Genomic DNA, 23,536 nt, shown 5'->3' with positions numbered 1-23,536 from the left:
GGGACCACGCGGCACCTCCCTCCCCTGCGCTGGCCCAAAATAGCAGCGCTCCAACAAGTGCTCTGGTTTTTAATGGCCTCTTTCTCCTGCCCAAGGGGGGGGAAATCACCTTCCCCTGCCCTCTGCCACAGCCCTGCCGCTCTGTTTGGGGCGGGTGCCGTGACACGCCGGGCGCTGGCACCGATTTACCCGGACAATGTTTGGGGCTGTGCTTCCATGTCCTGGGTGCGTGGGTGGTTCGTGGAGAAGCAGCACTCGCTGCTCCCTGGCATTACCTCCCTCCCTTCTCTGTGACCCCGCTGGGTCGGGTACAGCCCTCCGAGGTTGTGGGGGGCCCCCGGCTCTGGGATGCAGGGAAATGTGCTCCCTTCCTTGGATTAGGGCCACGCAGGGTGGCTGAGCCTCCTTTTACGGCGGGATTCAGCACAGCGGGGCCCTGGCAGCCGTCCCCGTGGGGCGAGTGGGGACACTGGCATTGTCCCTGTGCCGGCTGTGGGTGGTTTTTTAGGGAAGTTGCTCTCCTTTGAGTGTCCCCACCCTGTCCTGGATGGTCTGGGGCTCAGTGCTGCTGGTCCCTGGGCACAGAGGTGACCCAGATGGGGTATCCTGCACAGTAACAGGGATCCCAGCCTGGGGGTGGGAAAAGGGGGTCCCTGGTCCAGAGGTGATGAGGGGAAAGTCTCTGTTCCTAACTGGTAGTAGGAATAGGGGGGCACAGCGCGGGGGTGGCATGGAGGGGATCTCTGTCCTTAGCTGGCAGTGGCAACAGGGGGGCACAGCAGCGTCCCCAGCAGCAGCAGGGGGCTGTCAGAGGTCTCTGCCCATAACCAAGCAGAGGGGTGGTGGGCCAGAGGGGTCTCCAGCAGCAACTGGAGATGGCACAGCGGAGTGCCTGGATGGCATGGGGGGCCCTGCCCATGACAAGGGGTGACTCAGCTGTGTCCTTGGGCGGTGGCGGGGGGGTGGAACAGAGGGGTCCCCATCACCAGCAAGGCGCTGCCAAGGGGCGGCACAGCGGGGTCTCCAGCCTGGGATTGTCACCTTAGGGTCACCAGGAGCGCGCGGGTTGTCGCCGGCGGAGGGGCACGACCCCGACGGGGGTGTTGTGGCCGGCGGGGGGGCGCGGGCGGTGGCGGGGGCGGGCCGGGGCGGGGCGGGAGGCCGGTCCTGCCCGGTGCCGCCCCACCGGTCACGTAGCTCTGCGGCACCGCAGCCACATTTACCGCGGGGCCGGAGCGCGCAGCCCGCAGTCCGTGCTCGCCGCCGCCGCCCTACACGGTACGGGGGAGCCGGGGGTCAGGGAGAGCCGGGGGGAGCTGCCGGGGGGGGGGCAGCCGGGGGGTCCCGGCAGCCGGGGGGTCCCGGCGGCGGGAGGCGGCAGCCCCGCCGAGCCTGCCGGGTGTCTCCGTGCGGCATCCCGGGGGTCGGTCCGCGCTGGGGGGCTCCAGGGCAAAGGGACCCCCGGGCATGGGGGTATGGGGGGTTTGGGGGAGCCAGGATACTCCTCCTGCGCTGGCGGAGCTGAAGCCGCGATGGTGCCGGCCGGGGGATCGAGCGCCCCGGCTCCTGGGGGCATCACCGGCCCCGCGACGGCGCCAGCCCCGGGGTATCGCCATCCTCGGAGTACCCCAGACTTTGGGTACCTCCATCCCCGGCTTGTGCCGCCCTGGGGCGGCTCCGTCCCCCATTCCTGGGCTATTTCCGTCCCCCCGGTATTCTCATTCTTGTGTTATCGTCATCGCCCGGGTAATCTCCCCGCGGGCTATTCCCGGCTATGGAGTACTCCATCTCCGGGGTACCCCAAACCCCGGGTAACTCCAGACTCGGGTAGCGCCTCCCTGGGCTCTGTCTATCCCCTTTTCCTGGAGTATTTCCGCCCCTCCGGTATCCCCATCCCCGGGCTGTTTCCATTCCCCGCGAGGGATTCCAATGCCCAGGGCACCCCCATCCCGGTCCCCTCGTGTCCTGCGCGGGTCCCCGCGGAGCTGCGCTCCCTCAAGATGGCTGGGCTGGGGGCGGGCTGGCAGGCAGCAAAATGGCTGGGAGCTGCCCGGCATCCTCCACGATCCCTGCCACGAGGCTTACACAACGTGCCCTGGCCGGTGGGGCCGGGCTATCAGCCCCGTGGGGGTCCCCGCTCCCCTTGGAAGGGGCTAGGTGTGGTTTCGGGGTGTCGCCCCGGTGGTGCGTGACTCAGTCCCCGTCCGCTCGCAGCCACCGCCACCATGACGCACCAACATCCCGCGCTGACGGCCGAGCAGAAGAAGGAGCTGTCGGACATCGCGCTGCGGATCGTGGCCCCGGGGAAGGGTATCCTGGCAGCCGATGAGTCCGTAGGTCAGTTTTGGGGGGGGGAAATGTGTCCCGCCACCCCTTTTCCCCACGCTGGATGGAGGCTGATGAGGGTGCTGGGTGCCCGCAGGGAGCATGGCCAAGCGCCTCAACCAGATTGGGGTGGAGAACACGGAGGAGAACCGCCGGCTGTACCGCCAGATCCTCTTCAGCGCCGACAGCCGGGTGAAGAAATGCATCGGGGGCGTCATCTTCTTCCACGAGACCATGTACCAGAAGGCTGATGATGGCACCCCCTTCGTGCAGATGATCAAGGACAAGGGCATTGTCGTGGGCATCAAGGTGTGGGGTGTGCCTGGAGGGTTTGTGGGGTGCTGAGGGTGCTTGGAGGGTGCTGGTGGGGCTCAGCGCCGCCTTCCCCTCATTCCACAGGTGGACAAGGGTGTTGTTCCTCTGGCCGGGACTGATGGCGAGACCACCACGCAGGGTAGGTGTAGCAGGGGCTGTGGGGTTCGGGGCAGTGGGGTTTGGGGCTGTGGGGCTGACACGCTGCCCCGCAGGTCTGGATGGGCTGTGGGAGCGCTGTGCCCAGTACAAGAAGGATGGGGCAGACTTTGCCAAGTGGCGCTGCGTGCTGAAGATCAGCGAGCACACCCCCTCTGCGCTTGCCATCATGGAGAACGCCAACGTCCTGGCCCGCTACGCCAGCATCTGCCAGCAGGTACCTGCCTGCTGCCATCGCCCCACGGGGTGGGCAGTGACCTGGAGGATGGTATTGACCTGTGTGGGCAGGTATTGCCCCACGGGGGTGGGCACAGATCTGTGAGGCTCAGCACTGCGCCTGTGCAGTGATGATGATCCTTGGGGATCATGCCCAGCAGCTGGACATGACCCCTGTGTTGGGTAACACCTCACATGGGTGGACATGTCTTGTGGCATGGGCATCACCCATAGGGTCAGGTGTCAATCCATGGGGCCTGGCATTGCTGTGTGCACCTCACAAACATGGATATTACTCCATGGGGCCGAGAACTGACCCTCCCAGGTTAGGCATCCCCCCATGGGGCTGGGCATCTCTGCCAAGGAGGGCATTGAGCTTCGGGGCTGAACATCGCTCCCCAGGTCTGGGCATTGTCCCATGTAGCCATGAGGCTGGGGGATGCCCAGGGGCATCACTGTGATGCCTGCTGTTTGCAGAATGGCATCGTGCCCATCGTGGAGCCGGAGATCCTGCCTGATGGTGACCACGATCTCAAGCGATGCCAGTATGTGACGGAGAAGGTGAGTGCTGGGGTGGCAGCAGGGTGGGCACTGTGCTGTGCCATGCCATGCCATGCCATGCCATGCCATGCCATGCCATGCCATGCCATGCCATGGGACTCCATCATGCTGCCTGTCCTCCCCAGGTGCTGGCAGCTGTCTACAAAGCACTGAGTGACCACCACGTTTACCTGGAGGGGACCTTGCTGAAGCCCAACATGGTGACCCCCGGGCACTCCTGCCCCACCAAGTACAGCCCCGAGGAGATCGCCATGGCCACTGTCACCGCTCTGCGCCGCACCGTGCCCCCAGCTGTGCCAGGTACCAGCTGTGGCATGTGGCAGAGACCAGGAGGGCAATCCCCTGTGTCCCCTCCTGTGCCATAACCCTACTCTCCACAGGTGTCACCTTCTTGTCTGGGGGTCAGAGTGAGGAGGAGGCTTCCATCAACCTCAACGCTATCAACACGTGCCCGCTGGTGCGGCCATGGGCCCTCACCTTCTCCTACGGGCGGGCGCTGCAGGCGTCGGCGCTCAGCGCCTGGCGTGGGCAGAGGGACAACGCTGATGCTGCCACCGAGGAGTTTGTCAAGCGTGCAGAGGTGATGGGGGTGGCCCTCCTGCATACCCTGGGGTAGTGGGGACACCGAGGACTGTGTACCCATGGGAGGAGGGCTGGCTGAGGACTGTGTCCCACAGGGTGAGAGAAAACACCAAGGGCTGTGCCCCTTGGGACGAGCGATGCCAAGGACCATGGTCCCCATGGAAGGGACACAGTACTGTCTCTGTGGGGGGACAGTGAAGAATGAGGGGTGCCAAAGGCCACATCCCTGGGCTCTGCTCCCCAAGCACTGTGTCCCCATGAGCTGGGGGACCCTGAAGGCTGTATCCCCAGTGACTTGGAGCCCTTGAGTGACACCCCAGAGCGGCCACTGACCTTTCCTTCCCCTGCAGGTGAACGGGCTGGCAGCGCTGGGCAAGTACGAGGGCAGCGGGGACGACTCGGGGGCCGCCGGGCAGTCCCTCTACGTGGCCAACCACGCCTACTGAGCCCCGGCCGGGCACCCCACCGGCCCCGGCCCCTGTCCCGGCCCCCTCCCCGCCACTGCTCACACCCCGCTTCCACCCCAGCCGCCCAGGGGAGCCGCCACGCGGGGAGGGGAAGGGGGGAGCGCCCCACGGGCCGGCCCCACGCCGTGTCCGCTGATGGAGTGAGGGGTCCGGGTCAGCCGGGCCCCGGGGGGAGCCACCCGGGTGCCCCTTTGGCCGGGGGCTCCAGCCGGGCCGTGAGGGGAGGAGGGCAGGCCGCGTGGGAGGCAGGAGGGGAGGCCTGGGGGTGCCCCTGCCCTGCCGTAGCTTTGCAGTCCTGGTCGCTGCCGCCCTTGGGGCGCCTGTGTTGTGTTCGCCATGTGCACCCCGTGTACCAAATAGCCTAACAACGAATAAATGGTAGAGACAGCGCCGTGCCGCTTTTTTTCCTCGCCGCGGGGCACCCGGGAGCTCTGTGCCCGCCCCATCCCGGGCTGCCCCGTCCCTCCCGCCCGCTCCGGGCATCACCGGCAGCGTGTTGTGCTCACTTATGCAATGAGCTGTGTTGGGTCTCAGCCCTCCCACACACATCGTGAGGCTCCGTGAGCTTGGAAGAGGGTGGGTGGGCTCCCCATAAGAGACACGAGGCGGGTGAGGAGCTCCTGTCCCCGCCTCTCCGCGTCCCTGTCCCGGTACTCGGCACTACCCCGGTATCTACCGCGCTCCCACGCCGCCACATGTCCCTCCGCGGCACTCGTAGATTTTAAAGCCCGCCTCCTCAGGGCCGACACGCGTTCTGATTGGTTCTTCTGGCCGCCCGTCTGTTCGGCCGCGCGGCGCACGCCGCGCCTATTGGCTGTCTTAGGCGTTGTGAGCTCTGATTGGCTGGGCTGGGCGCAGGGCACGCTGCCCGGCTGGGCCAGGAAGTGAAGATGGTGGCGGCGACAGCGGCGGCGGCCATAGCGGCGGATGAAGCAGGTACTGGTGGGTTTGGATGCCCGGTGCTTGTTCGGTGTCTCTCGGCCCTCTGGCCCCGGTCCCCGGGGAGCCGGGCCGGTGCTGAGCGCTGTCCCCGCAGAGCGGGCGCGGGGGCGGCGCGCCGCCCTGTCCTTCGCGACCATCGCCGTGGTGCTGGGGCTGCCGCTATGGTGGAAAACGACCGAGACCTACCGCGCCGCCCTGCCCTACGCGGACATCGATGGGCTCGGCCAGCAGCCGGTGAGCGCCGGGCGGGCCCGGGGGCGGCGCGTCTGGGGGCTCGGGAGCCCGGGCTGACGCTGCCCCTGTGCAGGTTCAGCTGGTGGTGCCCATCGCCGTGGTCTTCGGCCCGGGGTCGGTGCCCGCGGACCTGCCGAGGCCGCTGCCCTTCAGGGACGTGCAGGAGATGGAGATTTCCGTGAACCGTGAGAGATCTCCTTGTCTGTCCCTGCCCCGTCTGCTCCTCTTGGGTGGCCTCGTCCTTTCCCGAGGGGTCCCAACGTGCCCGGGACCCCAAACCCCCTTTCACCAGTGCCATCCTGCCCTGAGCTGGCGGTGCAGGGAGCACTGGGGAGACAACAAAGTCGCGGGGTGCTACAGAGAAGGGACCAGCCCCATTGCCTGGGGATGATGGAGGGTGAGATGTGTCTGGCTGGTGTGGGGCTGCCCAACTACCAGTGTGGACCAGTGATGCTACATGCCATAGTGGTTCACCCCGCTGGCACCTCGCACTGTGTGTCCCCCTGGGGCTGTCCCTTGTTCCTGTGAGCACCAGGCTCCTGGAGGGGCCTGGGATCAGCAGATTCACTCAGGTTTTCTGCCCTTGCAGTGAGAACCAGCGTCACGTCCCGCTATGAGATGCTCTATCGCAGCACCACGGGTCAGGAGGAGGCAGCGCTGGCTGCGGCGACTGCACGAGGTATTGGAGCAGGGAAATTGCTGGGGAGCTCCTCTTCCCGAGGCTGGCTGAGCAGAGAACACTGCTTTGTCTCAGAATGAGGATTGGAGTCAAATTCCCAACCCTGCCAGTGCTTCCATCTTCCCCAGACGCTGATGCTGCTCTGCACCCACTGCAGGACACCACGTTGGGCTCTCTAACCATGTATGTGGTCCCTGAAACCTCCTCTCTCCTGCCTCAGGTAGGGAGCAGCACCCTGTGGTGCCAGTCTCTGCGTGCTTCACCCCTGGGAGGTGGCATGTGTCACAGGTGGCACTGTGCCATTCTCAGGGTGCTGCTCCCAGCCCTCACCCCATCCCATCCCCAGGGTGCCAATGTCTACGTGGGGAAGCACCGCAGCGCCCTGGTGAGGGCTGGGGGGAGCCTGGCTGCCCTGCAGGCCCGGCTCCGGGAGGTGACACAGGTGATGTCCTTCACGGCCAGCTCCATCGCCGCCGCCCTCTCGGACCGTGTGCCCGATGGTCAGCTCCGCCCTGATGCACGGCGGTACCTGAAATCCAGCCTGGGTATGGATGTGCCCTCCATCCCTGTTCCCTGGCCTCGGGAAAACCTTCTGTCCCTGGGGAAGATCCCATTCCTGCTCTGCTTGTAGCATCCCTGGATGTCTTCTGGGCTAACAGACCCCTTTGCCTGTAGCAGTTGCTCTGGGCCAGGGTTGTGCTGTGGTTGCTCTGTTGGTGTGACCCCACACTGGCGTGGGCCAGGGAGGAGGGGACAGGCCCTGCTGCTCTTGGGAGCTCTGTCACGGCCTCGGTGCCTCATAGGCTGCAGGTCCTTGCAGGGTATGAGATCACCTTCAGCCTGCTGAACCCTGACCCCAAGTCCCACACCGTGGACTGGGACATTGAGGGGGCTGTGAACCGCTACGTGAAGCCCGTCCTGGACAAGCTGAGCTTGGTGGCCAACTTTTCTGTGGATTCACAGGTGAGGGCTGGGAGAGATGGTGGGGAAAGCCCAGCCCTGACCTCCCTGAGATGCGCTCCTCTGCTGGCAACGTGTCTCTTGTGTGCCTGCAGATCCTGTACTACGCTGTCCTAGGAGTGACACCACGCTATGACAAGGAGTCCTCCAGCTTCCTCCTGAGTGCTCACAGCCTCCCACACGTCATCAACCCCGTGGAGGCCCGGCTGGGTGAGCACCGTGCTCATGGCTCGCTGGGATCTGTCTCATGGGACCAGGCTCTGCTGAGGGAGAGGGGACAGCTGTGCCTGTGTCCCTTTCCCCCCCAGCCCATGTGAGAGCTGCCGGGGGTGCTGAGAAGGAGGAGCTGAGCTGTGGGCTGCTCTTGCTGTCCCTGTCAGCCACAAGAGTTCTGTGACTCTGTGCCACTGCAGGCTCCAGTGCTGCCTCACTCTACCCCGTGCTGAACTTCCTGCTGTACGTGCCAGAGCGCTCCCACTCCCCCCTGTACATCCAGGACAAGGATGGAGCCCCAGTGAGCACCAACGCCTTCCACAGCCCCCGCTGGGGCGGCATCATGGTACGGGAGCCATGGGGGTGCTGGCAATGCTGGGACAAGGTGGTGGCTCCCCATTCCCAGCTGGTGACCCTGCAGGCCCTGAGGCCCCAGCTGTGCCTCGCTGACACGTTCTCCTGCAGGTTTACAACGTTGAAGCCCCTGCTTCCCCCCAAGCCTCCCTCCCTCTGCATGTGGATGTGGACATGGCACGAGTGATGGAAGTTTTCCTGGCCCAGCTCCGGTGAGGATGCTCTCTTCTGTCCCCAGGCCTCTGTGGAAATCAGTGGGGTCAGAACAGGCTGTACCCAAACAGCTTGTTCATGCCTCCCTCCGTGGGCTCTGGGAGACTGAGGGTGGTTCTTTGTGGCCTTTTGAGGTGCTGGCTACTGGCCATCGCTGCTCTGTGGCCAGGGGTGCTGGCACATCTCCCGTCTCCTTGGGTAGGAGGCTTGGCTTATCCTGCCACACATCCAGGAGGCAATTAGGCAGGACTGGGACTAAATGCAGCAGGGAAAAAGAGCAGGGAGCTCATGGGAATGCAGGCCTGTGATGTGGGCTGGGACCATCCCTTTACTCCCAGGTTACTCTTTGGGCTGTCTCGGGAAGAGGTACCCCCCGAGTTCCTGCTGGAAAGCCCAGGGAATGAGGGGCTGGCTGACTGGGAGCTGGACCACCTGCTCTGGGCCCACACTGTGGAGAACATCGCCACCGTGTCCACCACCCTGACCTCGCTGGCCCAGCTCCTGGACAAGATTGGGAACATTGTCATCAAGGATGACGTTGCCTCTGAGGTAGGGCTGGGGCACCCTGAGCTGGGGAGCAGAGGGGGCTGAGTGTCCCTGTGGTGCTCCCTGGCCAGGGACTGACCCTTGGTGTTGTTCCCACACAGGTGTACCGGGCAGTGGCCTCAGTCCAGAGCGCTGTGACCGAGCTGTCCCTGGGCCACCTGCACGCAGCTTTCCAGGCCAGCAAGGAGGCCGTCACCTCCTCAGAGAGGGCCTTCTTTGACCCATCTCTCCTCCATCTCCTCTACTTCCCTGATGACCAGAAATTTGCCATCTACATCCCGCTCTTCCTGCCCATGGCTGTCCCAATTCTCCTGTCCCTGGCCAAGATTGTCCGGGAGACCAGGCAGCGTACGAAGGAGCCCACCAAGATGGACTGAGCCATGGTGCCCTGGCTTGGGGCTGTCCCCACCTCGTGGGGTGGTGTTGTCACAGACTCATGGCCCAGGAAGGCACCCCAGGGCCAGGCCTGGCTGCTTGGCTTGGGTGTGCCAGGGCCAGGATGCAGGAGTGGGAAGAGAGGCTCCTTTGGGAGGTGGGAAATGGTCTCAGTTTGGGTGCTGAGCCTTCCTACACCCACAGAGAGGGGAGGGAAGGGGCTGCTTGTGTGCACCCCCAGCCTGGTGCTGTATTCAGAACAAGCTGCTGTGTAAATAAAGAACTCCCCGTTCTGTGGGGGGCTGATGTGGGGCTGTGTGAACGTCCTTTAGCCTTCTGGGGGGTACCTATTGCCTTGCCTTCCCCTGGCCCAGCTTTCCTGCCCCCCCTCCCACTGCTTTATGGGGTCTGGCTCCTGTTTTATGGGTATTTAGCCAAAAATACTTGGCTGGGGAGGGGGGACAGCTCCTGAGGGGCAGTTACTGGCGTCCATCTCCTCCATGGGTGCAGAGCCCCCAGGGGCAGCCCCACCTTAGTTGGGTCCAGCTCCTCCATTGTGTGTCGGTCTGAGGCAGGTTAGGGGCGGGTGTGGGGTCTGTCCCCACCTCACCTGCGCTCCTGGGGGGGCTGACCCCTATGGCGGGGGGGGGGGGGGTCGCAGGAGGGGGGAGCCCTATCTCCTCCAGCAGAAAAGGTTTGCCCTGAGCCCCTGGGAGCAGCGTGAGGGGCCGCTTTCCTTCTCTCCCCTCGTTCCTCCCCCTTCCCCGGAGCCGGGCGGTGCTGTGCGGGCGGGGGCGGGCCGGGGGCGGTGATGGCGATGCCCCTCCCGGTGCGGCGGCGCGCAGCGGGGCCGGGGCCGCTCACACCGGCGGCGGCGGCGGGGCCATGAAGGTGAAGAAGAGCGGCGGGGCCGGGGCGGCGGCGGCCAGGACCGAGGAGGAGCTGGGCCGAAAGGCGCTGATCGGGCCCGACGACGTGCTGGGGCTGCAGCGGGTCACCAGCGGTGCGTACCGGGGATGGCGGGGGGGGGTCCGGGCAGCGCAGTGGGCGGAGAGGATGGGGAACGTGTCCCCGTGCGGGGAAAAAGGGGAGCCGGTCGCCCTCTCCGAGGGGGCTAACCCGGAGGGAAAAGGGGAGCCGTTCCCCCTTCCCAGGGGATAGGGAGTGGGGATGGAGCACCACAGGGACAGAGTCCGTGCCGGGATGTTGCACCCCGGGGGGCTGGGTACCATCGAAGGAATAGGGGAATGGCTGGAGCTGGGGATGCAGCCCCCCAGCTCTGGTCGAAGGTCGGTGTTGGGATGCTCCTCGCTGCTCTCCCCATCACCCGTTCCCTGTGTCTGCACCCCAGAGTGGAGCCCCTCACCCTGTGCCCACGGCAATGGGACGGGCTGGATCTCTGGCCACAGCATGAGGGGGCTTCACAGCAGCCCCCCCTCCCAGTTTCCCCCTCTCCAGTATAGGTCCCGTGGTGTTGAGGGCATCTTGGGGGATGGTGGGTGGGAGTTTATGGCTGGAGGGGCTGTTGTGCTTGGCAGAAGAGCTCGGGACAGCAGCACATGGAGCTGGGGAAAAGCCAGGACAGGAGGGAATGGCTTCACACTGACAGAGGGCAGGTTTAGATTAGATATTAGGGAGAAATTCCTCTCTGGGAGAGTGGTGGGGCCCTGGCACAGAGAAGCTGTGACTGCTCTATCACTGGAAGTGTTCAAGATGAGGTTGGATGGGGCTTGGAGCAACCTGGGCTAGTGGAAGGTGTCCCTGCCCCTGGCAGGCGGTTGGAACCAGATGCTCTTTAAAATCCCTTCCAACCCAAACCATTCCATGGTAATGCGTGTGCCTCGGGCCAGCCTGGCCTCAGGGGCAATCTGCCCTGGTGTCCCAAAAAGTCCTTTCTCCATGTCCTAGTACCTTTGGGTTGTCTCGCTGTGCTGGCAGGGCAGAGGGGCTGGCCTGGGGGCTGGTCGTGCTCCCTGTGCCATGCAGCGCTCTGCGACGTGGCCTCAGAGCCAGCTCTGTGTCACAGGCTGGGGCTGTGACGAGCCCTGGAGAGGAAGGATGCGGCTGTGGGTGCTGGTGCGTGCAGGCAGCCCCGTGGGGCTGCTTTGGAAGCAGGATGGGAGGAGGACAGCTTGGCAGGGACTCGTGTCAGCCCTCAGGAAGGGCTTACAGAGGCTCCTCTGAGAGGGGCTGCTACTGCTTGGGGCCCTTGGGTCCCTTTCTCTGAGCTGAGCCGCTCTGCTGGTGCAGCTGCATGATTCACTGCCCAGGCCCAGAAATCCCCTGCCTGCAGCAGCACTGAAGCATCCTGCCAGCGTCCTCAGTTGGGTGGTGAATCCAAGTGATGGCCGTGTGAAGCACTGCGTGCTCACTTCATGGCAGCCTGCGTGTCCCTGTCCTCACCAGCGCTGTCTGGAGGGGACAGGGCCACCCCACTCCCTCGCTCTCACCTCGTGTGGCATCAGTGTGGATGGATGGTGCACGCTCTTGGTAAGCTCCTGCCTTCCCAGGGAGCAGGGAAGGCTAAGCTGGTCACCCCGGCTTTGGAGCCTGGCTTGAGGCAGAGCTGGTTGTTGTCTGCCTCTTCCAACCCCGGTCAAAGTGCTCTGGAGCACAGGGAGGATGTGAAATGCATGAAAATGTTGGGTTCCCCTCCTGCCATGAGACTTGCTGGTACCAGGGGTGCAGATGGGTCATGCTAAACAGAGCCAGGCACTGTGATGATGTCCCAGGCTTACCATGGGAAGTGCTTCCTGTCCTGCTGGATGTGTGGGGGCCAGGAAATCCTGAAATCCTCAGCAAGTTTGGGGATACAGGTAAGCAATACATCCACGTTGAGCATATTGTGTTTTATCACCCAGGAACACTTGCAGCTCCCCTTCTCAAGCTCAGTTTTCCTCCTGGTGGGTTTAACAGAGCACAAAGATTTTTTTTTTCAGATCTTTAACACCTAATGGTTATTTTTGGGGCATTCTGTGGCCTTTGCTCATGTCTACACCCTTAAAAACAGATGGCCAAAAATATCAATGTGAAACTGTTCCACTCTTCTGCTTCAGGCAGGGGAGGAGGAAGGACCAGGCTGTGGGAGAGAAGTTCACAGCTGCCCCAGCCTTTTGGACGTGCTGAGTGTCAGGGCAGACACCACACCCTGTCGCAGCACTTCTGTCTTTGACAGTCTGAAGTTGAAGGAGAAGTTGGTGGTGGGGCTGCAACAGAAACGTCCTGGTGCCCTGGATGTCCTTTGTTGTTCTAGAGAGAGGATAATCCATCTTTAGCCAACCTCACGGACCAGTGGCACAGCAGCTCACGCTGTCGAGGGACTGCACTCAGCTGTGTCCTGCCCAGGGACCTGGGGAGGGCTGGCCATGTTTTAGGGTTGCTTCATCAACCAAAGCCCAGCAGGGCTTGGTACCACAGGAAGGTGTGTTTTAGGAGTGCTCACACCAGGAGTAGGCTGTGTGTTTCTGAGCACTGTTTGTTTCTGAGCAGCCTTCCAGGTTATGCAGGGAGAGGTGAAATTCTGGCTATAGCACAGAATGGTTTGGGTTGGAGGGGACCTTAAAAACCACCTTGTTCCAGCTCCCTCACCAAGAACAGGGACACTTTCTACTAGATGAGGTTGTTCCAAGCCTTATCCAACCTTTCCTTGAACACTTTCAGGGATGGGGCAGCCACAGCTTCTCTGTCCAACCTGCGCCAGGGCCTCACCAGCCTGACAGGGAAGAATTCCTCCCTAATAATCTTTCCACCAGGCAGCACAGCTGGGCTTTGCTCTCCCAGTAGGTGCAGCTGACTGAATGTGAGCTGGCTGGGCTGGGAGGGTGGTGAGGCAGGATGTGGCTCTGTGGGCAGCCACAGGAACCAGCTGGACCCTGAACCTAATGTGCTTCTAATAAGCTTAACTGGGGAGTTGTGTGACCTGTCCTGCACATTCTGCATCCTTCCAGTGTTTAATTCCCCAGCAGCTCCGGGCCCACAACGTTTCTGGGCACGCTGGGGTCCAGCCTGATGGATCTGGGATGCTGCCCTGGGATATCTGGGCCTTTTGGCCAGGCTGGCTCTGGCGCTGCTCCAGCTGGATCAGGTGTAAGGCGAGAGAACCATTTCCTTTGCAATTAGCGAGATTTGTCACTCGCTCGCACAACTGTGGTTGGGAAAAGCGGAAAAAGCTCATGACGTGATTAATTTAAGATTAGCAAAGGAGTGGGGCAGAGCTCAGTTCAAATTGCAATTAATTACTGAAGCAGCCAGAGGATCAGAGCAGTCAGATGTGTAACAAAAGACAAGCTCCAGCCTCTGAGGCTGCCCTGCTTATTACCTGCACACTTTGCCTGTAATACCAGATAAAGCCTTACATTTTAAGTTTTATTCTGAAGCTGATTTCATTTTAGCAAACCAAGGGGTTAAATCATTGATTACATGCTTGGGAACAGTTTCAAAACAAACCCTAAAAATAAGGAACACACACGTAATCATTTCTGAAAGTAATCTCTTCCTTGAGCTGTCACTTGGGATTTCTCTGAGACTTCTCTAGGCAGCTTTAGCTAAAGGCCAGCTTGGCAAAGGGCTGCCTCAGTGGGTTAGGCGGGGCAGACCCTTCTTGAGGGACTTTAATACCAGTTTCTTGCAGTCAATTAAAGAAAAAAAAAGCCAAATTTCCAATTTTCCTGCCCTCTGCCTCAGCAGTTCAAGTCCTGTAAAGCTAAACCATCCAGGATCCATGTTCAAATCCATTTCTAAATCCATGGGGTTTGGATAGGCAAGGAGAGAGGGAGGCACTAACAGGAATGTGAGGCAGATGTGCATGAATCCATCTTCAAAGCTGCTCCTGGACCATGACTTCCCTCCCCAGTTAATTGGGAGAAAGCATTTTATTAGGAGCTCTGAGGAGCTGTGGCTATCTGCGAGGAGGCTGATGAATCCCTGTTCTGCCCTGTCCAGGGCTGCGATGTGTGGATGTGTTTTGAGGTGCTGATTTCTTGTTGCAGAGCCATATCCCAGAGCTGTGCCGAGCTGCTCTCCCCACGACCCTTTCCTCAGCATCCCACACAGGCTGTGAGCTTTTCCAGGGCTCCGTGGTGCCGCGAGGCTCAGGGTGTTGTGTGGATGGATGGTGTTTCCAAAAGTCTCACAGTACAATATGAGCTGTCAGGATTCCCAGGGGCAGCACACATGGTGTGTGTGTGTGGTGTGGGATTCCTCCTTCTCTTGGAGTTGTGGGTTTGGCCCATCCCTGGTGGAAATGGCAAAGGTAAGAGGAAAGCTGAGGGAGTCAGCCTGGGGGTCTTGGCTTTGACTCAGCCCTGTGTAAGTCCAAAAATAGCTGATTTAGTTGATATTGTGCACGTGGTTTCAGACTTTGAATGCAATCAGTGTGAAAAGGGGGCAGGAGAAAGTGTTTGGATGCCTTGGAAATGGGGGAAGAGCAGCTCCATCCACAGGCTGCAGGGCTGTGATCAAATGAATTGTGAGAGGGTGAAGTCTGGAAAGCTCTAGCTAAAATGAAAAAAAAAAAGAAAAAAAGAGATGAGCAGGCTGCCCCAAAAATCAGAGCCTGGTGAGCTGAGCTGTCGGACTTGGCAACTGAGGGGCTCTGGGGACCTTGGGAAGTGCCTCAGCCTGGAGCCTCCCAGCCTAAGTCCCTCTGCTTCCTTGACAGTAAATGTACTGCTGTGGAAAAACCCCTGTGGGATCCTTCTGGTGCAAGATTTTCCCTCTGGGCCATTGCAGCAGCCTAATTCCTGAGCTAGGTCAGAGGGCAGCTGCTTCCCTCCCTGTGCAACCCCCCTGGCCTTTGGTTATCCAAGCCCCCCATGGTTTGGGTTGGAGGGATCTATTTTACACGAGTGGATCCTATTTCCTGGCTGGCTTGGTTTCACAGGACTTGAACTGCTGAGGCAGAGGGCAGGGAAATGGTTTATTTTTTTCTTTAACTGAGCCCAGGTTGCCTGGGCAGGTGTATCAGTAGCACCTGAAACCTGCCCTGCCTTCCCCTCAGGTCCTGCTCCGTGTCCTGCGTCACCGCTTGGCCTCTTCGCGGGGTCTGGGCTATTTTTGCTTCCTCCTGAGACTCTTCAATCTGATAATCTCCTAATCTCCGGCTCCTGGCAATTCCTCTGCAGTTGTCTTGGCTTTATACCTGGCTTATGTCTTGGGAGTTGGCTTCAAAACAGCTCCTGACCTTGTTGGTTAATGCACGTTGGGAAATAGGCCTGCGTAACTACAGGAGCCTTCTCATCCATTCCCTAAATTGTTGTTGTTGTCTGTGTTGGGGAGAGAGATTCCTGTTACAAGTCACTGCTGTTGCATCAGTCTCTTGTACAGCATCCTCCTGATTTACACCCATTTCCAGGACCAAATTTTCAGTTCTTTCTTAGCCTGGGTGTGCTCTGCTTTCCTTTGTGGGCTCTTAAGGCCTTAAAATAGGAGCTGCCCCATCTGAGATTAGACTCAGATGAGCACAGAAATATCCCTGGTGTCTGTGAGAGGGGACACGTGCTTCCTCCTGATTGCAGAGATGGGGAAGGGATCTTGAAAGGAGCACAACAAAGAATGTGAATCCTATTGCCCATGAACTCCTTGTGATAAAATGTGCCTGGTGGGGTGGTTGCAAAGGAAATTTGGAAATATAGGATCACATTTTAGCTTCCTGTGGTGAGGATCAAACCTGATCTCATCCATTTAAATAACAGGGAGAGGTCCAGAGGAGAAAGTGCCTTTGTTTGCTTTCTTGTGTTATTTAGCCCTGTATTATCCCTCACCTTTTGTGCTCTTCTGTAACACCAGCTGCTAAAATACACACCTGGAATTAAGCACCTGGGTTCAGGACATGCCAGTGTTCACAAGTAGTGCCTGCTGGCATTGTCCAGGCTGCTCTGCTGGTTTATTTTGTAATCTTGGCTGGGTTTGGGAGAGCAGGAAGGTTTCCTGGATAAAAACTGGCTCTTCCCTGGATTAGGCAGTGGAGGTACCACCTCAGAACTGTACCAGGGGAAGGAGCACCTGCTGCTTCTGAGAGCAAAGCTAGAGACCACTGAATTGTTTCGGGTCTCTTTGGAATCACTTTTTGCTACAAAGGGAATAGGAGAATTCATGAAGGAATTAATTGAGCCAGGCTCAGGAAGCCAATCACCTCTGCTGCTTCCTCAGGCCACCACAGTGGTGTTAGTTGTGATCCAAACTCTCCAAAACCGTGGTAGGCCTTAAGGTAGAAGTTGTCTCTAAGAGTTGCAGATCTTTGGGCATGATCCAGAGGTTATGGGAAAGAAGCTGGAGAAGCACCATCAGGAATGGTGATGTGTGAGTGAGAAGTGGCTGCTAATACCAGGTGGATTCTTTTCAACAAGAGTTTGGGGAGGGAGGTCTGGGATATGGCAATTCCCTGAGCTTTAGGAAAGGGTAGGAAGTACTTCTCTTTTGTGACCTTTTTTTTGTGGGTACTTTGAGATAAAATCCAGTCTGATGGGTTTACCATGTCCATGGAAAACATTAGGGATTCATCCCTAAATCAGGTGAGCACTGACGGCTCAGGAACAAACCATGGTTGTTCAGTTATTAACAGGGAAACAGCACAACCTGTTTCCCAGGGGAAGTGGAAGAAACAAGAAAAAATTCTGTCCTGAGAGACCAACCCACCATTCTCTGTAACAATCCCCTCCGTGGAGGTTTGATCTGCCTCATTCCCAGCTAAAAAAGCCACGGATGCTGCCTTCCTTCCCCAATCGTGGTGACGGTGAATTAGGATAAGGGAAGCAGATGATACATTTAAGTGAGTCACGGAAGTGTGGGCAACTGGGCCCTACAGTAATTTAAAAATAAGTGTGTATGGGATGAGATTAGCAAATCTGACAGTGCTCAGCTAAGCAGAAGGATCTGCCAATTGCAAGCAGCCCATTCCCAATAAGACCTTCCAGTGCAGCCGCAGGCTCCTGTTACTTGTGGGGGAAAAAACCAGCACGTGGCTACTTTGATTGATTTTTGAACAGGAATAGCAGAAACAAATGTAATACAGAGTGAGAGGAATATGTATTCCTCTGGGTTCTTTTTTTTTCCTTTCTAGGAGACTGGGCACTGCCAGAGGAGGAAAAAAACCCGCTTGATTGCAGTATTCTGGCAGCTGATCTTCCCCAATGTCATCCAGTTGTATATTGGCAAGCTGATTTTAAAAAAAACCAACCGAAAGAAGGGTTTAAAATATTATCAGGGCAAAAAGAGTTGGGAAAGAACAGTGCGGGGGTGCAAACATCAATGAGCAGGAGCCTGGTGGGGATTCTACCCGGGGTTTACTCCTCTTTGGAGGCTCTGCTTGGCTCTCCTCTGCTCCAGATGAGTCATGGACACTGTTACTGCAGCAACGCTGCTGCCAAGGAGGCGGATAAAGCTGTTGCCATGGTGCTGGATGGGCAGGAATTCTGCAGGAGTAGAAACACTTAATAATTAACTTGCAGACAAACGCGGCTTCAGATTTGCCGGCATGCTCCAGGGAAGATGTCCCGGGCTCCCGGGCGACTGCTGCCTGTTCCCAACAGCCTTCCCAGGGAAGAGCCAGGGGCCAAGGGAGGCGAAGCTGGGCTGTGGGAAGCTGTGCCTGCTTCCATCTGTTTGTGTTTTGCACGCTGGTGCTCGGAGCTGGGAAGTTGTGGGACGGGTTAGGAATTGGGGTGGCTGATGGGTCAGAGCCTAAAATCACGGTGTAATTGCAGGACATCTCCCTGAGGAATGCTAAACATCAGGGCTTAAGGCAAGGGCTGGGTTCAAATTCCTGTCCTGTCTTCTTTGGCTACTGTTTAAGACACGAAAGAAGATTTTTGTGCAGTTCTTGAGGTATTTGGCCAAACACAGGCTTGTGTGTTCTTGTGGCAGTAAAAAGGTCGAGCTTTTAGCTTGTTCTTCCTGACAGCATGAGTGCTGGTGTCAGTTTTTCCTTGTGCTGTGTTGATAGGGAAGGGAAAATCCCTGCCAAATGCCAGGGATGCTTCAAACACTGTCCTCTCTCTGAACGCCCATTTATAGAATTGTAGAATCTCAGAGTGTTTTGGTTTAAGAGGGACCTTAAAGATCATCCAGTCCCATCCCCTCTTGCCATGCAGGGACCCACTAGACTAGGTTGCTCCAAGCCCCCTCCAACCTAGCCTTGAGCACTTCCAGGGATGGGGCATCCACAAATTCTCTGGCACTCCTTTGAGCATTCACCATATGGGGTTGTTGGAGAGCAGTAAAACCGTCCAGGGAGAACATTTAACACCTCTGTTCCTTGTACTGAGTTTACTTGGACAGTTCTCCAAGTTATGGAGATTTGGAAGGAATAAAAGGCTTCTAGGAAAGTGCTGGTGCCAGGTGTTCATGCCCAGGAGCTCAGAAGTCTCTCACAGTGGTCCTGGATTTCTCAGACCTGGTGTCTGAGGTTGTAATGGGCAGGCCTGAGCTCTGAGCACTTGCAACTTGTTTTTATGTAGTCAATGACTAAGCCTCAGGTGGATGAATTTGCTGGAGTTTCAGAATAAGAAAGCAGACAGAAATAAGTGATTAGCTCAGATTAACAGCAGGAATTAGTAGCTGAGAAAGTGCTTCGAATTAGAATGTTAAAGTATTGTTTTCACCTTGGAACCTCCAAAACCAGTCTCCTACATCAGGCAGATGTGCTGTTGTTTGAAAGCTGTTCTGACTTGTCTACACAGAGCATTTCTTTAGATTTGTCAGGGTAAAGTAAGTTATTGGAGCTGCTTTCAATCTGTGCTGCATGTACTCCTTCCCCAGGGAGGAGGATGATCCCTGTGCCAGGAGCTGGCTCAGGGCACAGCAAGGCTGAAGGCCAAAACCGTGGGGGTTTTAATAGTGGAATCCTCATCCCTGGGAGTGTTCAAGAGGCCTGTGGATGTGGCACCTGGGACATGGTTTAGTGGTGAACGCAGCGCTGCTGGGTTAGTGGTTGGACTTGATGATCTTAGAGGGCTTTTCCAACCTTAATGATTCCATGATTCCATGACTTGCCCTCAAAGATAGAGCAGGGAAGGGCTCTGCTCCCTGTTTTCCTAACACAGGGAAAGGCTTCAACATCATTTTCAGTGCTCAGGAAAACAAGCCCTGGTGTGGGACGAGCAGCAGTGGAGAGAAGAGGCCACCCTTTGTCTGCAGAGGGCTGGAGCAGGGAGGTGGCACAGGGGAGGACACTCCTGTTCCAGTTAAGTGCAGTCGGCTTAGTGCTCCCAAAGCTGCTTAGCCCTTGCATTCTGCCACAGGGCAGTTTTTAAAACAGGCAAAGCCTCTTATACTGGAAAGGCTGGGATTTGATGGAGGTGCTGACCAGTCTCAATATGCCACGGGAAATGGATGCAAGAGTTGCTGGCACAGGGTTGGGAAAAGGTGATGACCTCTGTGTGTTGGGGGAGAGAATTCTTTCCCCTGTCCTGTCCAAACAGGGCAGTGTGAGCCTCCAGAAGTGATTCTGTCTTCAGAGACATCAGTTTTGAATTCAAACAGGCAGTAGTGGAGGTGCATTTGGGCTGCTCTCACTCCTGGTGTGGCCTCCAGAGAACAGCCAGAAATTCCTGGTATTTCAGGGCAGCCTTCATTTAAATTTGCTTCCCCCTGCAGATTATTTGTGCACTCCAGAGGAAAATGTTTACAAGATAGACTTCACCAGGTTCAAAATCCGGGACATGGAATCTGGCACAGTCTTGTTTGAAATCACCAAGCCAGCAGCTTCAGGTGAGTGCACACACAAAATAAGGTTTCCACGAACAAATGCTTTCTTTTGCCTTTCCCCACTCCTTTTACTCCATACATTTTCCAAAAATAGGAGAATCTCTAAACTGCAGGAGGGCTGGAGCCCCATCTTGCAGCAGGAATGTTTTTCAGGTGTCTCTTTGTACCAACAGGGTGAGCAGAGCTGGCTGCTGCTGTGCTCTTACTGTTGCCATCTGTGATGGCAAGGGACAGATGGATGTTGTAAACAAGAGCTGGGGAGGAGGAGGAGATCACCGGGTGGTTGTTTCTTGGCTGTTCATCAGCTTGTGCCCCCTGCACATAGTTTAGCTCTTAGTTTAACATCTCTCACTGAGGAGTCAGGAAAATGGTATTTTCAGAAGGGAGAAACTGCCAACGGGCGAATTAAACAAACTGAACATTTGCCTTTTTTTTTTTGTTTCATTAATTTTTAGGTGTTACTTGTAAGCATCCAAGTGTTGCCTGTTGCCAGTGGTGATAAAAACCCGGGGCAACTGTTCTTTTCCTGGCCAGGCACTTTTAACCCTTCCCCACCTCCCTGCAGGTGAGAGGATGTTTTCTGTAGCTTACAGGTAGCAAGGCAGGCATTCTAAGGGGAAATGGCTTGTGCAGAGTCACTCTGCAGTCCTGATGTGAGGCAGGAGCAGTAGATGAGGAACAGAAACCCAGAAGATAAGAAATGGCTCAAACCAAAGGGCCATGTTGCAACATTCCATGTCTGAGTGACCAGTGGTGGACACCTCAGGAAAGGAGGAGGGTGATCTCAGCATCAGAGCAGTTTCCCAGCTCATGTGGCACAAGAACACCACCACAAGTATTTTCCCTGAGTTTCTGGTTTTCAGGAGGCTCTGACAGAGTTTTCTTTGGGCTTTTGCAGAGCGGGAGCACAATGACAGGAAGGACGTGGACCCCAACGCCGGACGCTTCGTGCGCTATCAGTTCACCCCAGCCTTTCTCAGACTGCGGCAAGTGGGAGCCACGTGAGTAACTCCCCCTCTGCTCCTTGGCCTAGCACAGGAAACAACTGAAATCTTAGGAAAAAAACCCCATCTCTCCCATGTTGATCCTGCTAGGAAGTTGATTTAACAGGGGGCTTTTTCTTTTGTTATGAGGGTCTCCAAATCTCTTGCCTTCTCCGTCACTTTAGGTTGTTTAGTCAGGGATAGGCCTGGTGCTGAAGAGATTGATGCTAAAAGGGGTAAAATAAGGTGGGAAGACTATCCAGAGAAGAGAAGGCTCTGGGGAGACCATAGAGCACCTTCCAGTGCCTAAAGGGGTTCCAAGAGAACTGAAGAGGGGCTTTGGACAAGGGGCTGGAGTGACAGAACAAGGGGGAACAGCTTCACAGTGTCAGAGGGCAGGGTTAGATGGGATATTAAGAATAAATTCTTACCTGTGAGGGTGGTGAGGTCTTGGCATAGGCTGCCCAGAGAAGCTGTGTCTGCCCCTGAATCCCTGGAAGTGTCCAAAGCCAGGTTGGATGGGGCTTGGAACAACCTGGAATAGTGGAAGGTGTCCCTGCCCGTGGTAAGGGTGGAACTTGTCGATTATTAAGATGTTTTTCTAATGCTGTGTTGTGTCCCTGTAGAATGCTTTAAGGAAAAGAGGAAACAATAATTTGATGTTGCTTTATATTTTTATAAAGCTGTTGCTTTATGTTTTTGGCTTTTTTGGGTTCTTTTCAGAGTTCTCTTCTGCCTTTCAGGAAGGGTGCAAGTGTTATTTAAGCATGAAAGCTCACATGGGTCTTACCCTTCTTTTTCAGGGTGGAATTCACAGTCGGGGACAAACCCATCAATAATTTCCGTATGATTGAGAGGCACTACTTCCGTGACCAGCTGCTGAAAAGTTTTGATTTTGAATTTGGCTTCTGCATCCCCAGCAGTAAAAATACTTGTGAGCACATCTATGAATTCCCTCAGCTCTCAGAGGATCTCAGTAAGCTCTTTTTTATAAACTTTCATTTCTGAGTTGTCACACCATGATGTTCATCTGAGGTGGTTTGGGGGAGCCCTTTCTTAAAAGCTGTCTCTAGAGAGTGGGTTGGGTAGAATAATTCATACTTTTATGTCTGTGTTAACACTGATTTTGTTTTCTGGTAGGGTGTATCTCATCACACACCAGGCAGTTGCTTGGGTTTGGTTTTTTTTAATTCATAAAAAGGAAGCTTCGGTATCAGGGAGAAAAAAGATAATTGTGTTATAAAACAATGAAAAAACAAGATTAAAAAGACATCCAATAAATGGATAACTTAAATATTATGATCTGGTTTAATGTTTGATGTGCTATATTGCGAGCTTGAGAGGTTTTAGTATGAACATAACTTTTATTTTCTCTCCTCTCTCCCAAGACACAGTAGCACAAGCACTAAATCTCTGTGATCTTACTCTTTACAACCCCTAATTGTGTGTGTCAGCACTAATATTACAGTCTGTGGAAAATACAGTGAGGCACTGCTGTCAGGCCAGAACAAATTTACTTTGAGTTTGCTGTTTTATCACTATTTTTAAAAACAAAACAAAAAAAACCCTAACCCAAAATGTAATGAGTTCTTGTTCTGAGGTCCCCTTTATATGGTGCCTGAATATATTTGGATTAGGAACATGAAAGTGTGCAAAGGAAGTGTGGATGTGGCACAAGGGTTCAGTGAACATGGCGGTGCTGCGTTAACAGTTGGATTTTAAGGCCTTAGAGGGCTTTCCCAACATAAAAATTCCATTATTATGCTTGAATTGTTTAAAAGATACCGACAGGGAATGGTTTGGCCAATTCCCATTTGGGTTTTGGTTTTTCACCTGACTTTGCAGCTGCCTGAGTGACACTGCAAAGTGCCTGAGCCCAGCGCGGGACGCTGCTGAAATTAATTCAACATTAATTGTGTTGGGCTTTTTTTTCCCCCATTTCCCCCTCACAGTTCGAGAGATGATCCTGCATCCCTACGAGACACAGTCGGACAGTTTCTACTTTGTAGACAACAAGCTGGTGATGCACAACAAGGCAGATTATTCATACAGTGGAGGACCTTGAGCGCAGGCTGGATGGGCCCCACCTGTGCTGGCCTCCCCTTTCCTCTGGAAGTCGTCAGGGATCCCAACACCTCCAGCTCCGCTGCCTGCAATGTCACCTGGACAAGGATCCACCAACCAAGGACTCTTTGCCACAGTAGGAGTTTCATGACATCTCTTTTGAGCTTTGAAGCAGACCCGGTTCTTCAGAACTTTTAAGCTAAAATGATCTTTGGATACCACTTCCCTGAGTTCTTTAAGTGTCTGCTTTGATAAATGGCCTTGTGGGACCTGAGGGGTTTTGCCCTAATTCTGTGAATTTATGTTCTTGCCCTCGAGTATCTTTTAGGATTGCTTTCCCAAAGAATGTGATCAGAGAAACTGTGGGAGTGGATGGATGCAAAGGCAGAGGTTTGGGTGGTTGTTTCTCTTTGTGTATGCTTCAAAGGCCAATTTAACTTGTCCAGCCAGTTGAAAATATCGAGCAAAACATCTCACAAAGGCAAGTTTCCTCTTTAGATTGGCTCTCCCCATGAATATTTCATCCTTCAGTTTCGGTCCTTCTGTGTAATGTTCTGTTTAACCTTGGAAACACCAAAACTTGCAATGAAGAGCAGTAGTTCAGTGGCAGAGCTGTGTTGATCAGGTGTTTTTACATTTACATTCCT

The 23,536-nt window shown here is 56.2% G+C and overlaps 3 protein-coding genes across 5 annotated transcripts; all 3 read left to right on the top strand.

Moving 5' to 3' along the window:
- The first annotated feature begins 1,196 nt into the window (after positions 1 to 1,196).
- ALDOC (aldolase, fructose-bisphosphate C) lies at positions 1,197 to 5,010 on the top strand. Its single transcript, XM_069033407.1, has 9 exons — positions 1,197 to 1,278; positions 2,215 to 2,337; positions 2,423 to 2,634; positions 2,725 to 2,779; positions 2,853 to 3,013; positions 3,490 to 3,573; positions 3,699 to 3,873; positions 3,954 to 4,153; positions 4,506 to 5,010. Exons 2-9 carry the CDS (start codon positions 2,226 to 2,228, stop codon positions 4,599 to 4,601), a joined length of 1,095 nt encoding a protein of 364 aa, XP_068889508.1. The 5' UTR covers positions 1,197 to 1,278; positions 2,215 to 2,225; the 3' UTR covers positions 4,602 to 5,010.
- Positions 5,011 to 5,490: 480 nt separating this feature from the next.
- PIGS (phosphatidylinositol glycan anchor biosynthesis class S) lies at positions 5,491 to 9,450 on the top strand. 3 transcript variants are annotated; one of them, XM_069033471.1, is made up of 12 exons: positions 5,491 to 5,558; positions 5,659 to 5,798; positions 5,872 to 5,983; positions 6,388 to 6,477; positions 6,606 to 6,697; positions 6,824 to 7,022; positions 7,298 to 7,440; positions 7,533 to 7,647; positions 7,851 to 7,996; positions 8,116 to 8,216; positions 8,556 to 8,766; positions 8,865 to 9,450. In XM_069033471.1, the coding sequence occupies exons 1-12, from the start codon at positions 5,513 to 5,515 to the stop codon at positions 9,138 to 9,140; spliced, it is 1,671 nt and encodes a 556-aa protein (XP_068889572.1). In that variant the 5' UTR covers positions 5,491 to 5,512; the 3' UTR covers positions 9,141 to 9,450. The 3 variants fall into 3 exon arrangements, with proteins under 3 accessions (XP_068889572.1, XP_068889571.1, XP_068889573.1); XM_069033470.1 differs by having other exon boundaries at positions 6,588 to 6,697; XM_069033472.1 differs by lacking the exons at positions 5,659 to 5,798; positions 5,872 to 5,983 and having other exon boundaries at positions 6,588 to 6,697.
- Positions 9,451 to 10,023: 573 nt separating this feature from the next.
- On the top strand, positions 10,024 to 22,898 carry UNC119 (unc-119 lipid binding chaperone). The gene is made up of 5 exons (XM_069033588.1): positions 10,024 to 10,141; positions 19,732 to 19,845; positions 20,741 to 20,843; positions 21,629 to 21,801; positions 22,778 to 22,898. Exons 1-5 carry the CDS (start codon positions 10,024 to 10,026, stop codon positions 22,888 to 22,890), a joined length of 621 nt encoding a protein of 206 aa, XP_068889689.1. The 3' UTR covers positions 22,891 to 22,898.
- The last annotated feature ends 638 nt before the right edge of the window (positions 22,899 to 23,536 follow it).

This window comes from Aphelocoma coerulescens, chromosome 19 (assembly GCF_041296385.1).
Source record: "Aphelocoma coerulescens isolate FSJ_1873_10779 chromosome 19, UR_Acoe_1.0, whole genome shotgun sequence".
Lineage (NCBI taxonomy): Eukaryota > Metazoa > Chordata > Aves > Passeriformes > Corvidae > Aphelocoma > Aphelocoma coerulescens.
Note: the sequence above shows the minus strand (reverse complement) of the source record. Positions and strands in the feature narration are given on the sequence as shown.